This window comes from Silurus meridionalis, chromosome 7, assembly GCF_014805685.1.
Source record: "Silurus meridionalis isolate SWU-2019-XX chromosome 7, ASM1480568v1, whole genome shotgun sequence".
In the NCBI taxonomy this organism is placed as follows: Eukaryota; Metazoa; Chordata; class Actinopteri; order Siluriformes; family Siluridae; genus Silurus; species Silurus meridionalis.
In genome coordinates, this window is record NC_060890.1 from 13557073 (window position 1) to 13571457 (window position 14385).

Sequence of the window (14385 nt, forward strand, 5' to 3'; positions counted from 1 at the left end):
GTTTGTTGAATTTATTAAATGACATGAATAGGAACTGTGAGAACAGATGGAATTAAGGATTTTCGAAAGTGTCTCATGCATGTGAAGAAGAAAGAATTGCTGTAATGGAAAGACAAAAGCCTTCGTTTTTTATTAATTACCTAATGAAATAAGCAGCTTTATTTAAAGAAAATTTTCTTGTTTTAAAACAGCTAGAAAATTTTTATTTCAATGAAGCATTGTCAAATGTATAACTGCTTTGTATGTCACTGGTGGACAATTATTATTTTAGACTGCAAACAGCAGAAGAGTTATATTTAAGAGATGTTTGATACAGTTTATATCTGACAGGTTCAGTTTTTTGAGTATGCCAATAGTTACAGATATAAGATATAAAATAAAAAGTTCATGCTTAATGTACGATTATGACAATGGGATCCAAAAATTATAAATTGTTTGAAATTATTCTATGCGATCAACTGTCTGAGGTCTGTCCTTCATTAAAACATGATGCACGCAGCGTGTCATGGAACTCTATGTGGAATGCATCTTTTCATTGATCCAGTCTATGAAGTGAGTAACACGGGCATAAACACCAGGTTTATTCTTCCTGCCACAGCCATCACCCCAGCTCACTACTCCGTAGATATAATGTGTGTTGTTCTGCTTGCAGACAAGTGGGCCACCAGAGTCTCCCTATAGAGAAGAAAAGCAGCAAAATAAAATGCAAACACTACATACTAAATGCACACATTATAATAGCACATTAGATTAGATTAGATTAGATTAGATTGCATTCAACTTTATTGTCATTACACATGTACAAGTACAAAATGCAACAAAATGCAGTTTAGGTCTAACCAGAAGTGCAGGATATACAGTGTTTACATGAGTTACATAAATTAGATAAAATGGTATTATAGGAACTATAATACCAAATACACACATTATCTTTAATACATTCAATAAATGATGCAAACAATTATTAAATAAAAATTATGCAAAAAGGTGGGAAACAAATGTAATCATTTCCAAATCTCATAAACTACAATAGAAAATAGAAAGCATATAGAAAATTCGATGGCCAAAACACATCTCAAAAAAGTTGAGACAGGAGCAAAAAAAGTCCAGAAAAGTATAATAAGTGTTACTAAAGAGAAACATTGCATTAGGAGCATTTTCCTAAAGGTAATTAAGGTTTTTTGCAATAGGTGAGAAAGGTGAGTTTTTTATTCACATTTTACACAGCATCCCAACTTTTTGACAAATGTGATAATGAATCTAATTTTTAGCAGGTCTCCATTGCAGTTATAGCCACACATGAATACACACCTGACATGTGTCAATCCCTCCTTGCATTCGTCCAGCACAGACCATGCTGTCATCCAGCACATCTCCAAGAACATTAGGAGCCATGCAGGCAGTCTGGTTAATCAAAAGTACTTTTGTGTCCAGCAACTGACTGGAACCATCCTCATCTTAAAGAACAAACAAATTGTAAATAAAATAAAAAAACATGACTTGATTTTGTGTTAATCTTCAGCAAATGAAATGTAACAATCAAGCAAATAAAAGGATAATGGGGATGGAGTTTGTGAAAGAAAAGCCACACCCTTCTCAGTGACTCCATAGCCTGATATAGTGCATTCTATTCCATCAGGAAATGGGCCAGGGGGTAGACAGGCAGCTTTTACAAACCTCGTCTCTCTGGCACAATGTCCATCTTCTGACACAGGCCTCAGTTTGAGCAGGGCTGATATTTATAAATACAAAAATAAATAAATAGTAAAATCAAACAGAGTGAATGATTTGATCTAGATTAAACAGTGATCACCAGAATATGAGTGCAAGTTAGTTTTGTTTATCTATGGTATGTGGAAGCATTTAGTGGGTGACCTATATCATTGTATAAGGCCTTGTCAGTTTCTGTGTAGTTCTCATGCATGAAATAATCTTCAACTTCCACAATCTGATCTGCTGCCTCATGCTTATTCAGGTCCACTCCACCCATAACCACCTGCATGTCAACTGTGCTGGCCCTGTAAAGTCACAGACACACACACACACACACACACACACACACACACACACACACACACACACACACACACACACACGCATATATATATATATGTGTGCATACAGTATATGCTCAGGTGTATTTGTAGGCAACACTTACATGCAGTGAGCGGCAGTGAGGACCCAGCAGGAGTTAAGAAGGATTCCTCCACAATTATGACTAAAGTCATCAGTGCTGTTTTTGAGTCTCACTTGTAAAGAAACCTGCCAGGGATGAGCTCCAGGCTTTGACTTCCTCCCACCAAAAATTCTTGATGTGATCCTACTTGGCCATGGTTTTCCACACTCAGAGAATTCTGCTTTTATAGTAGGCTTTGTTTCTTCATCAGGTGGTATAGTTGAAGGAACTGTAACAATGCAAAAAAGGTTAAAACATGGTTGGATTGGAAAAAGAGAAACACTGAGAAAAAAGAGAAAATATGGAGAATGTGTACCTTGTTCAGGGCAACGTCTGACATCACAGTCATTCCAACGCAACTTGTTTTTATCTCTGACAAAGCACCAAGGCTGACTTTCCCCATCTGGGTTCCTAGACAAGGGAATGTCCAATAATTACACATTCTTTAGTGTTTGCTTTGCTTCTCTCTCACCCAAAACAGACAAACAGTCAGGTCTGACCTGCAATAGTTATGAGACCCGATTCCATCATCTTCTACATCTTCATCATCATCAAATGGACCAAACTGCATTATTAGGTTAGAGTTCCAAGGCAGACAATCATGTCCAGACACTGCTTGACTGACAAAACCTCTGTATGATGTCCCATCTCCCTCATAGCAATCATCAGGACCTTAGCCACATACAATTCATCAACAGCATGTTGGAAACGTTAATAATAATAATAATAATAATAATAATAATAATAATAATAATAATTGGCTTAATTACCAACTTGGCAGAACTTTCCACTGTAGTTTTCAGGACACTTACAAAGGAACTGAGACCTTGTACGACCCTTTATACATTCCCCACCATTCAAACAGGGACTAGGATTACAGGCTGACGCTAAAACAGAGCAATTTACAGACCTTTATATTGTTCTCTACAAGTTTACTAATTACTATTATGTTAATTACTTATAATTACTAATTACCAGTAGTTAACAACATTTTTGTATAAGCACTACCATTGACATTGAAAGAAACAGGTAACACTTACGTTTCTTGCAGTTGGGTGGTTGAAAGGGGGCAATACACTTGCACTCATAAAATGGTGCTTCCTTAATGCGGACACACTCGCCCCGGCCACATCTTACGTTCTTACACATATTAGTAACTGAAGAACAGAGAAATTTATAACTGGTTTCCCACAAGAAACTCTTTCTTATCAGATAAGTAGGAATGCTAAGAAATCGTGGCTCTAACCATCTTGACATCTTTTGCCCTTGAAGGGAGAAGGGCATTCGCATTTAAAGTCACCGTAACCATCATTCTTACATGTACCATTGTTGTAACATGGATTTGGATCACACTCGTCTGAAAGGAAGAGTGAAAGAGGATAAAAGTGAGAGAAAAAGAAAGAACAACAGATATGTTTTAAATAACAGTTCACAAAAACATGTATTTTTAATTTTTCATGAATACAGGGCCAGCGCAACCCCTGCCTAAAAACTATGCCACATTTGAAGTCTCACAGAGGGACACTCTTTTTCCCATACCGATGTTCACTTTGAACATACAGTAAACTGAAGCTGTTGACCTGTATCTGCCTGATAAATATATTAGGCATATAAGCATATACAGTATGTGTGTGTGTGTGTGTGTGTGTGTGTGTGTGTGTGTGTGTGTGTGTGTGTGTTTGTGTTTGTGTGAATGTGCAGGTGTACAGGTTTTTATAATAAAGTGGACAGTATGTATCCTATTTAATTAGAATGCCAAGCAGAATCACATATTACTGAAAACATTTTATTTTATATATCAAGGCCATCTACTTTTAGGGAGTTGATAAACATTCAGAAACAATGTTTTGTACAATTACTTGTTATACAATTACTTGAATTGTCCAATGATTTCCTGACATCAAAGTATAAATAGTTTTTCCTTTTTATCAAATAATAAAATGTATTTGATGCATTTGATTCATCACCTATTTCATCAAAGAGGCTAAACAGCCAGTCAAGGTTTAAATCAGTTGCATCATAAGATTCTTCAGAGTATTCAGAGTCAGTCTCATTTATTGGTCCTAAGACATCTAAAACGATAAAATAAAAAGTTAATGACATACAAATTTTATATGAAATATTAGGAAAAACAGTATTGAATCTCACGTTCAGCTATGCCTGTGATCACGTCCAAGAGCAATCCCTAAAAAATTATAATAATAATTTAAATCATAAAACCACAATCAGTAAAAAAAAAATTGTATATTAAAGGATTTCAGTACACAATATCAGTCAACATTATTATCAGACAGTCCAAATTTCGGCAACTTGCATTATAGACGCAGGGACAATAACAAAAATGACACCCTGAAAAAAAAAAGCAATGGCCTCTTTAAACACTTCAACTTAATTGTTATTTAATGTTGAAAATAGTGATTTTTTATAAGGTAAATATATTCAATTAGCACAATGTATAACTGAATGAACTGTGCAAAAGCTGCTACAAACCTTATTTTCTGCCTCTGCTGCTGCTCGGTTAAGACTCTGCAGACTCAGCAGAAGCAGCAATAGTCGGAACATGGCACTGCCAGTTCTGGTCACAGGATTACAGAGTAGAAATCACTTTAACCGTGGGAATGCAGTCAATGATCATTCAGATCACCTCTTGTATATTCATATAGAACCTGTCCTCTTCAACTGGCAATCATTAGCCCACAACATTGATTTCTTTATAGATTCATGTCCAACCCTAGGCCTCAATACACAACACACACCTCCACTAGTCTGTTTATATTGTGGGATGTAAACTGCCACTAGAAATTTTAGACTGTTTTTGTTAATTAAATATTTAAAAAATGTATGTAGTTCAGGTATAAATTTTCACATGGGAGGATTTCCCTTACATTGTTATGGATAAAGAATAAAATGTATTTATTGTTTCATTTGTAGGATTGCTGATGTCATCTTTGATTGCCCCTGTATGATTTTTCATCTGGGTCAAAGGCCATGCCTGCAACAGTGTATTTACTTTAAATCAGCACTTTGACCTAAACAGATCGTAAAATCTTCTACTGCCCACCAAAAAATGGTCCAACCTGTAGTACTTATGTTATTTTTATTATGGTATATTTATAACTGTATATGTAACTGTAATTCAGTTGCAATTTCAACTTCAACTCATATTTCATTTCAGGTTCCATAAAATCACTTCACAGATGAGCAACATAATAAACAATACACATATAAAAAAAAAGTGGAAAAACAAACAACATTCTTTTTTTTCATGGAGATTTTAGGGAACCATAGAAAAAGTTGGAAAACTTGCCCTAAATAGTAGAAGAGGAAGAACATTATTATTAGACACATGGTTACTTAAGTATATTTAAATGTGGATAATTTGTCTTAGAATTTGACTGAACAGTACTTTATTTTAACTTATATACAGGTTCTCTGTTTTTGTTTGTATGTGTCTTCACTGTAAAGCAGGATATTGAGTAGGATCTAAATTTTTGATAAATATGTGGAACACCTTAGCCACTGTTGTTCAATGCACATTTATAAGGAGCCTCACTCTATTTGACCTTTTCTGGGAAGCTACAAAAACTGTTAATAACTGATTAAGCAAGGCCATATGCGCAAAGAAAAAGGTCATCGCTCTTACCTTGAGACTACTGTTTTCTTTAATGGCTTTAATAAACAGAGTTGGTCAATTAAGTCCAAATTACACAGCAAAAGTCAATGTTTACACATAAAAAGAGATAAACAGCTGATTTCTTGGTGCAACTTTATTTTTACGCAAATGTAATCGATTTATTTCACACCTCTGCGGTTGCCAGAGTTATTTTTCTGTAGAAATATCCAAGACATAGTTTTTTTCGAATGTATATTTCATATACTGATTAAATACTTTCTTTGCACATTCAATTCAATAATAAATATGGTCCCTAGTGAACTCAGCCATTAGGGTTGCACAAGCCAGTGCACACTTAGTGCTGGCCCCAAGCCCGGATAAATGGGAAGGGTTGCGTTAGGAGGGGCATCCAGTGTAAAACATATGCCAAATCAAATATGCGGATCACGAATCAGAATTTCATACCGGATCGGTCAAGGAAGGTTACCAACGACCACCACAGATATTTTTAGTCAACAGGGTACCAGTAAAAATTGGGCTACTGTTGGCCGAAGGAGGAGAAGGAGAGGAGAAAGATGTCTACAGAGACGGCAGAAAAAAAAGAGATGTGTAGGAGAGTGGAGGTTTGGGTTGGTACATTAGATGTTGGTACTATGACTGATAAAGGGATAGAGGTAGCTGATATGATGGAAAGGAGGAAGGTAGATTTGTTGTGTTTTCAGGAGACTAAGTGGAAATGGAGTATGGCCAGAAGCATTGGAGGTGTGTTTAAACTGTTCTATCATGGTGTGGATGGAAAGAGAAATGGTGTAGGGGTGATACTGAAGGAAGAGTACAGTAAGAGTGTAGTGGAGGTGAAGAGAGTTTCTGATAGGGTGATGAACGTGAAGCTGGAAGTTAAAGGGGTGACGATAAATGTCATCAGTGCTTATGCTCCACAAGTGGGCTGTGAGATGGAGAAGGAAAAATTCTGGAGTGAGTTAGATGGAGTTACCTAGGAATGAACGATTGGTGATTGGGGAAGACTTTAATGGGCATGTAGGTGAAGGGAACAGAGGTGATGAGGAGGTGATGGGTAGGTATGGCTTTAAGGAAAGGAATGTGGAAGGGCAGATGGCGATTGATTTTGCTAAAAGGATGGCAATGGCAGAGGAGAACACTTATTTTAACAAGAAGGAGAATCATAGGATGACGTATGAAAGTGGAGCAAGATCCACACAGGTGCACTATGTTCTATGTAGGAGATGCAACCTGAAAGAGATTGGAGACTGTAAGGTGTTGGCAGGGGACAGTGTAGCTAGACATTGGATGGTGGTCTGTAGGATGGTTTTGGAGGTGAAGAAGAAGAGGAGGAGAGTGAGGACCGAAAGAAGAATTAGATTGTGAAAACTGAAGGAGAAAGACTGTAGTATGAAGTTCAGGGAAGAGGGAAGACAGGGGCTCGGTGGTGGTGAAGAGGTTCGGGATGATTGAGCAACTACTGCAGAAGTGATAAGGGAGACAGCTAGAAAGGTACTTGGTGTGACATCTGGAAATAGAAAGGAAGACAAAGAGACGTGGTGGTGGAATGAGGAAGTGCAGGAAAGCATAAGGAGAAAGAGGTTGGCAAAACAGAAGTGGGATCGACAGAGTGATGAGAAAAGTAGGCAGGAGTACAAGGAGATGCGGCAGCAGGTAAAGAGGGATGTGGCGAAAGCCAAGGAAAAGGCATATGAGGAGCTGTATAAGAGGTTGGACACTAAGGAAGGAGAAAAGGATTTGTACCGATTGGCAAGGCAGAGGAACCAAGCTGAGAAGGATGTGCTACAAGTTAGAGCAATAAAGGATGGAGATGGAAATGTGTTGACTAGTGAGGAGAGTGTGTTGAGAAGATGGAGGGAATATTTTGAGCAGCTGATGAACGAGGAAAATGAGAGAAAGAGAAGGTTGGATGGTGTGGAGATGGTGAAGCAGGAAGTGGATAGGATTAGTAAGGAGGAAGTGAGAGCAGTGATTAAGAGGATGAAGAGTGGAAAGTTGGTTGGACCAGATGACATACCGGTAAAAGCATGTAGATGTTTGAAGATAACCAAGAATAGGCTATGAATTTACAATTATATACAGTTATAATTATACAAAAATCAAACAGTAAAGCATTAGTCTTCAATATTTCTCCTAGTAGTGTAGTTTAGAGTTCAGTAGGGTGATGGTTGTTAGAAAAAAATGGCTCTGAACCAGCTGGTACATAACTTTTTATAGTGCTAAAATGAAATGAAATGAAATCAATTAAAATACTGATTTGTGTAAGCACAGCTGGCTGTTAGTTGAACCGCATTCTAGCCATGATGTTAAATACGATTAAAGTAAGTTTGCCCATAACTTTTTTACTGGTCATTGTATATGCATTAGTCATAACCATAATATACCGCTTGAAAACCACTTCCTGCTGCTGAGAATATCCCATATGGACAGGATAAACATAAAAAAGAATGCATGGTATAATTTAGAAACCAAGAAGATGGAATATATATATATATATATATATATATATATATATATATATATATATATATATATATATATATATATATATATATGAACAGTTTTGCACTAAATTGACAAACATTTCTACATGTCATCCATTTGCAATACATTTATATAACACACCTCTAAGGTTGCCAGAGTTTTATTTTATACATCCAAGACAGAGTTTTTCAAATGGATACACAATACTGATATTAATCCTTACTGTGTACACTTAATATAAAATATGGTCCCTAGTGAGTACCTGAATACTGATAAAGAGATAAATATCAGCCATTTAAATAGTAGCTGCTAAAAATAGTTTTCAGTGTGCTGTCTTAATGAATAAAACTTCTCATTTTAATTCTTGTCAACAACATTGTATAGTAAGGGAATAGAAATCCGAATTATTGGCTTGTGAAGAGTTTATAGTCCCGATGTTGAGAATCTAAACATAATAATTTCATTACTTGCTTGACAATAAGTTTTGTGAAAGCTGGATAAAATATGTCATTGTGTCACATCAAAGTATATCCCCACTTTATGTAGAACGCATATTTTCATTGATCCAGTCAATAAATTTGGTGACACGGGCATAAACACCAGGTTTATTCTTCTTTCCACAGCCGTCACCCCAGCTCACTACACCATAGATAAAATTTGTGCCATTCTGCCTACAGATGAGTGGACCCCCAGAATCTCCCTTTAAACAGAAAAAAAGCAATGAAAAAAAACCTCTTAGTAACAATAACAACACATGAACAATAACAACAACAACAACAATAATAATATCTATGCATTCATTTTGTATTACACAATATTCCTAAAACTGCCCACATATTAAATTTAATACAGCAGTATGTACTATTCAAATAATGTTATTGATCGAAAAACAATCTTCCAATGCTTCTTTACATGCAAAAGATCTACTGTACAGTAATATTACTCTATATGCTACTTTATTGCACATCAACACTCCTCTTGAGATTACAATATGGCACTCATTTTTTTGCTATTGTATCCTTGAACCAATGATCAGGTTCAGAATAACAATCCTTGTTCATGAAAAGATACATTTGCAATTCATTGTAATTATTAGAATAAAATCATAGTAATTTTAAAGTAAGGGAAGTAATACAGTAAATTTAAACAATATAAACCAATTAATTTACATACACCTACAATACTTTTATGCACACTGATTTTTTTTTTTTCTGGTCTAGCCACATCCTCATATAAAATACACACCTGGCAAGCATCAACACCTCCTTGCATTCGTCCAGCACAGAGCATGCCCTCATCCAGCACATTACCAAGAACATTAGGAGCCTTGCAACGGTCCTGGTTAATCAGGAGGACCTTTGTGTCTAGCAGCTGACTGGAACCACTCTCATCTTAAAGTAGAAAGAAAGTGTAAACGAATAAAGGTCACAATTAAGCAAATAAGAGGTAAGGGGATGGAGAGAAAAGCCTTACCCTTCTCAGTGACTCCATAGCCTGATATAGTGCATTCCATCCCATCAGGAAGGGGCCCAGTTGGTAAACAGGCAGCTCTAACAAACTTGGTCTCTCTGGCACAATGTCCATCTTCAGACATAGCCTTCAGTTTGAGCAGGGCTGATATTTATTAAAACAAACACAATGAACGGCTTCTTCATTAATTCAGAAGTGATATAACCAGGTTTGTTACTAGATAATAGATACATGAAGAAAATCTTTAAAGATTTTATATGCTCATATTCAAGGATGCTGATATAAAAATATGGAATGATATTAAAATACTATGTTTGTATTAAAATTGGAATATGTGTCTTTGCAATGAATTAGATAGACGACCTATGTCATTGTACTGGATATCATCAATGTCTGTGTAGTTCTGATGCTTTATATATTTTTCCACTGCCAAAGTCTGATCTGCAGCCTCATGCTTTTCCAGGTCCACCCCACCCAGAACCACCTGCATCTCAACTGTGCTGTGTCTGTTAATGCACACACACACACACACACACACACACACACACACACACACACACACACAAACACAAACACACATTTATTTCCATCTTTCATGTAAATTTATTAATTGCTATTTAAATTATATAGGATTTAAATTTTTCTTGATACAATCTTCAACACAGCTTCTGCAAGCAACACTTACAAACAGTGAGAAGCAGTGAGGACCCAGCATGAGTTTAGGAGGATTCCCCCACAAAAGTGATGGAAATCATTGGTGCTATGTCTGGAGCGCCCCTGCAAAGAAACTTGCCAGGGATGAGTTCCAGGTTTCGCTTTCCTTCCACCAAAGATTCTAGGAGCGACCCTTCCTGGCCATAGCTTTCCACACACTGAGAACTCTTCTTCTGGAGCAGATGTGGTGAATTCATTGTTTGTTGCTTCAGTTGGTGTTACATCTATAAGAAAATTAAGAATGTTGTTATAACTGGGTGTGTGGTTAGTAGAAGAGGGTGGACAGAAGGAAAAAAAAGGATGTGTACCTGGTTCAGGGCAGCGTGTGACATTACAGATGTCCCAGCTTAATGTGTTATTGTATCTGATGAAACACCAAGGCTGGCTCTCTCCATCTGGGTTTCTTTATTAAAGAATGTCCAATTATATAATTTAATGTCCAATTCATATACATTTACAGTGACAATGTACTCATCCACTAGAAATTTTCCACATTGTTTAAGGTTACAACCTGGTGCACATTTTTTTGCCATGGATCTACACCAAATACAGCATACTATTATATTAAAAAAGATATAAGTATAATCTAATAGTACATTAGCAGGGGGGGGTTGACTTTTAAAAATTAGATAAAATAAATTAATCTTTGTGATTGCATATGGATTAACTCACATGCTTTAAAAACCGCTAAATTAGATCTGGTGTAGCCATTTTCCTTTACAAGTCACATAATTACTTAAATAGAGTCAATTTGTTTGTAATTAAAGTGGCATCTATTCCTACATTAACTAAAATGTAAATTGACCAGGAAAGGAAAAGTTTAATAGATTTAATACTACCATAACTATAAAATAGTTGCCATTTAAAATTGCATTTGGAGTTTGCCCAAAGGATAAACAATGAGCCTCACTCTCTTTGTAAGGTCCTGCACGAATTGCAAGATGCACAAGCTAAATCCTGCAACGAATGAAAGGACTTCTAAAAAAGTAAATGTAAACTTCTATCATCACCTGCAGGTTTTCTCAAGGTAAGTTACATAATTGTGTAGAGGTGTAACTGGTGTAGAGCTGTCAGTGGCAGTTTTTGTTACTGTAATGTAGCCAGTGTTGGTCATTATGATTTGTGTAAGGGTTGGAGTTTTCTATGTTTCGTTTTGATTTATAATGCCATAATTATGACATGATGTTATAGCTTGTGCCATGTTTAATTTTTTATTATTAAATCACAACAAGTATGTTGACAAACAATATAGATTTTCTCCTTGTGTTTATACATGGATTATTCTGTTTAGATATAGCTTCCTATTAATGCTAGGAAGGAAATGTATCAGATTTACTACTTTTTTTTTTTCTTTTTTCTTATTTACACACATGCACATGCGCACACACACACACACACACACACACACACACACACACACACACACACATGCACATGCGCACACACACACACACACACACACACACACACACACACACACACATATCTGACCTGCAATAGTTATGTTGTCCTACTCCATCATCCTCCTCTTCTTCTTCTTCTTCTTCTTGCTCTGTATTAGCACTATCCTCAGAAATACCAGCTGCAATGAGGTGAGAGTTCCAATGCAGACAATCGTGTCCATCTTCTGTTTCACTGACAAAACCTCTGTAGGATGCCCCATCTCCCTCATAGCAATCATCAGGACCTTAGGCAAATACTGTTAATCAGCAGTGTATTGATAAAAAATATAGTAAATCAATTTTAAGAGCAATGAAATGTAAATAATAATATGATACATTACCAACTTGGCAGAACTTTCCTCTGTAGTTATCAGGACAACTGCAGTAGAAACTAGCCCTTGTACGACCCTTTACACATGTTCCACCATTCAAACAGGGATTAGGATTACATGCTGAGGCTGAAACAGAACAACATAAAGACTTTTACAAAACCAGAAAATAAACACAATTGTAAGCAGCAAAATTAATTTAGCTTTTTAGTTAAATATTTTAATGAATAAAAGTGAATTTAAAAAATATTAAATTAACTGTGTAAGCACTGTTATAAAAACTGCTTGTTTCCTGTCATTGAGGAACATTGTTCACACTTACGTCTCCTGCAGTTGGGAGGCTGGAAGGGGGCAAAACACTTGCACTCAAAAAATGGCTTATCGTCAATAATAACACATTCGCCACGGCCACATTTGGCATGCTTACACGCATTTATAACTAAAAAACAGAGAAACCCATAATAAACGAATGCACCAAGAACTTATAAAAAATGTTAATAGTAAGAAAATAGCCTCTAACCAGTTTGACAGCGTTTTCCCTTAAAAGGAAGGGGACATTCGCATTTGAAATCGCCTTCACCATCATTTGTACATACACCATTGTTGTAACAGGGATTTGGATCACATTCATCTGAATGACAGCAAGAGGGTGGGAGAAAAAGAGATAAAATACCATTATATTCTATATATCTTAATAAATAAGTGTTTTGCAGTGCATCATACGGTAGCCGAGAAGTGCAAAACACATTAACAATTCAGAAAACAAATTAACAAATTGGAAAACACTAACAAACCCGAAAACAAAATAACAAATGCAAACGCAAAATAACAAATCCAAAAACAAAATAACAAATCCGCAAACACATTAACATATCTGAAAACACAACGACAATTCAGACAAACCGGAAAAGGTAAGTACAGTTTGTGAATGGAACACTTACTGATCATTGGACAAGACACCTGTCATTCAAGATATACAGGAAATACAACAGCCTTTTTTGTTATATATATATTTTTATTAAGCAATTAGCCATATACAAACATCGTGTAATAACATTACAATACACAGAACAGGTGCATGAAAATACAAATATATACAGATAAATTTAGGGCAAAGAGGAAAAAATAGATAAATAAATACAATTAATAATAATTATTATTATTATAATTATAATAATAATAAATTAAAAATAATATAGAAATAAATAGGGCTATGGTTTATTCGATAAATTATACTTTTCTATAAAGGACAAAAGATTCATTGCATGTTTCTTTTGAATCACTTTAAGGGCTTTTGTGAAAGTAATAAACTCATTATTAAATTCTCATCAGAAGTATATTTTTAACAAGAAAATCGTCTTTGTTATTGTTCATTACGAGTTTTCCATTCACAAACTGTACCTACCTTTTCTGATTTGTCTGAATTGTCGTTACAAATGGCACAATAAGATCCTGCATATTTGTTACCTGTCTCTTCAATGAATTGATACAACCATTCGGAATTGTTATCAGTTTGATTATTAGTAGAAGTTTCTTCATAGTAGTCATCTAATGTATCATTAGCTGCTGGTGTTGGATCTAAAACAATTTCCAAAAAAGGTTTAGGTAAGAAAGGTACATAAGGACAATGGAATTAGATATAAAATAAATTAATAATAAACCTCACCTTCAGCTATAACATCTACAATCTTCAATACATGTCCCTGAAAGAATACATAATTTCAATATTCAACAGTTTCTTCTTTATTCATTAATTCATATTCAATTTATGTGTGAATAATTTTGGCTGATCCAAAGAAATACCAAAAGACTAAACCCAATATCGTATAGTGAGTGGTGTGGGTCAGTGTGTGATATAGCTGTAAGTGTCCTTTATATACATTAGTTAGCAATCCCTTAGTCAATTCTCAGAATTAGTTTTCTTCATTCTTTATTAACATCTGTTTAATGTACACTTACATTTTAGGAAAGTGTTTTAATATTTGCTACGTACCTCACTTTCTTCTGCTGCTGCCTGGGTAAGGGTTTGCAGGCTCAGCATTAGCAACAATATTCGAAGCATGGCACTGCCAGCACTGTCACCGGATTACAGGAGAGAGTTCACCACAGTCATGAAACAGTAGGCAAAAATCATTC

At 35.6% G+C, this 14385-nt stretch overlaps 2 protein-coding genes across 2 annotated transcripts; both read right to left on the bottom strand.

Moving 5' to 3' along the window:
- Positions 1-100: 100 nt before the first annotated feature.
- On the bottom strand, positions 101-4836 carry LOC124388866 (hyaluronan-binding protein 2-like). The gene is made up of 13 exons (XM_046853947.1): positions 4667-4836; positions 4325-4361; positions 4144-4248; positions 3423-3533; positions 3217-3333; positions 2947-3063; positions 2677-2848; positions 2493-2587; positions 2159-2405; positions 1876-2018; positions 1592-1732; positions 1312-1457; positions 101-675 (listed from the first exon to the last, which is right to left on the bottom strand). The coding sequence occupies exons 1-13, from the start codon at positions 4736-4738 to the stop codon at positions 514-516; spliced, it is 1665 nt and encodes a 554-aa protein (XP_046709903.1). The 5' UTR covers positions 4739-4836; the 3' UTR covers positions 101-513.
- A 3602-nt stretch (positions 4837-8438) lies between these two features.
- On the bottom strand, positions 8439-14385 carry LOC124388454 (hyaluronan-binding protein 2-like). Its single transcript, XM_046853068.1, has 13 exons — positions 14243-14385; positions 13916-13952; positions 13717-13827; positions 12770-12880; positions 12572-12688; positions 12262-12378; positions 11970-12165; positions 10787-10881; positions 10450-10702; positions 10128-10270; positions 9768-9908; positions 9540-9685; positions 8439-8994 (listed from the first exon to the last, which is right to left on the bottom strand). The coding sequence occupies exons 1-13, from the start codon at positions 14309-14311 to the stop codon at positions 8833-8835; spliced, it is 1698 nt and encodes a 565-aa protein (XP_046709024.1). The 5' UTR covers positions 14312-14385; the 3' UTR covers positions 8439-8832.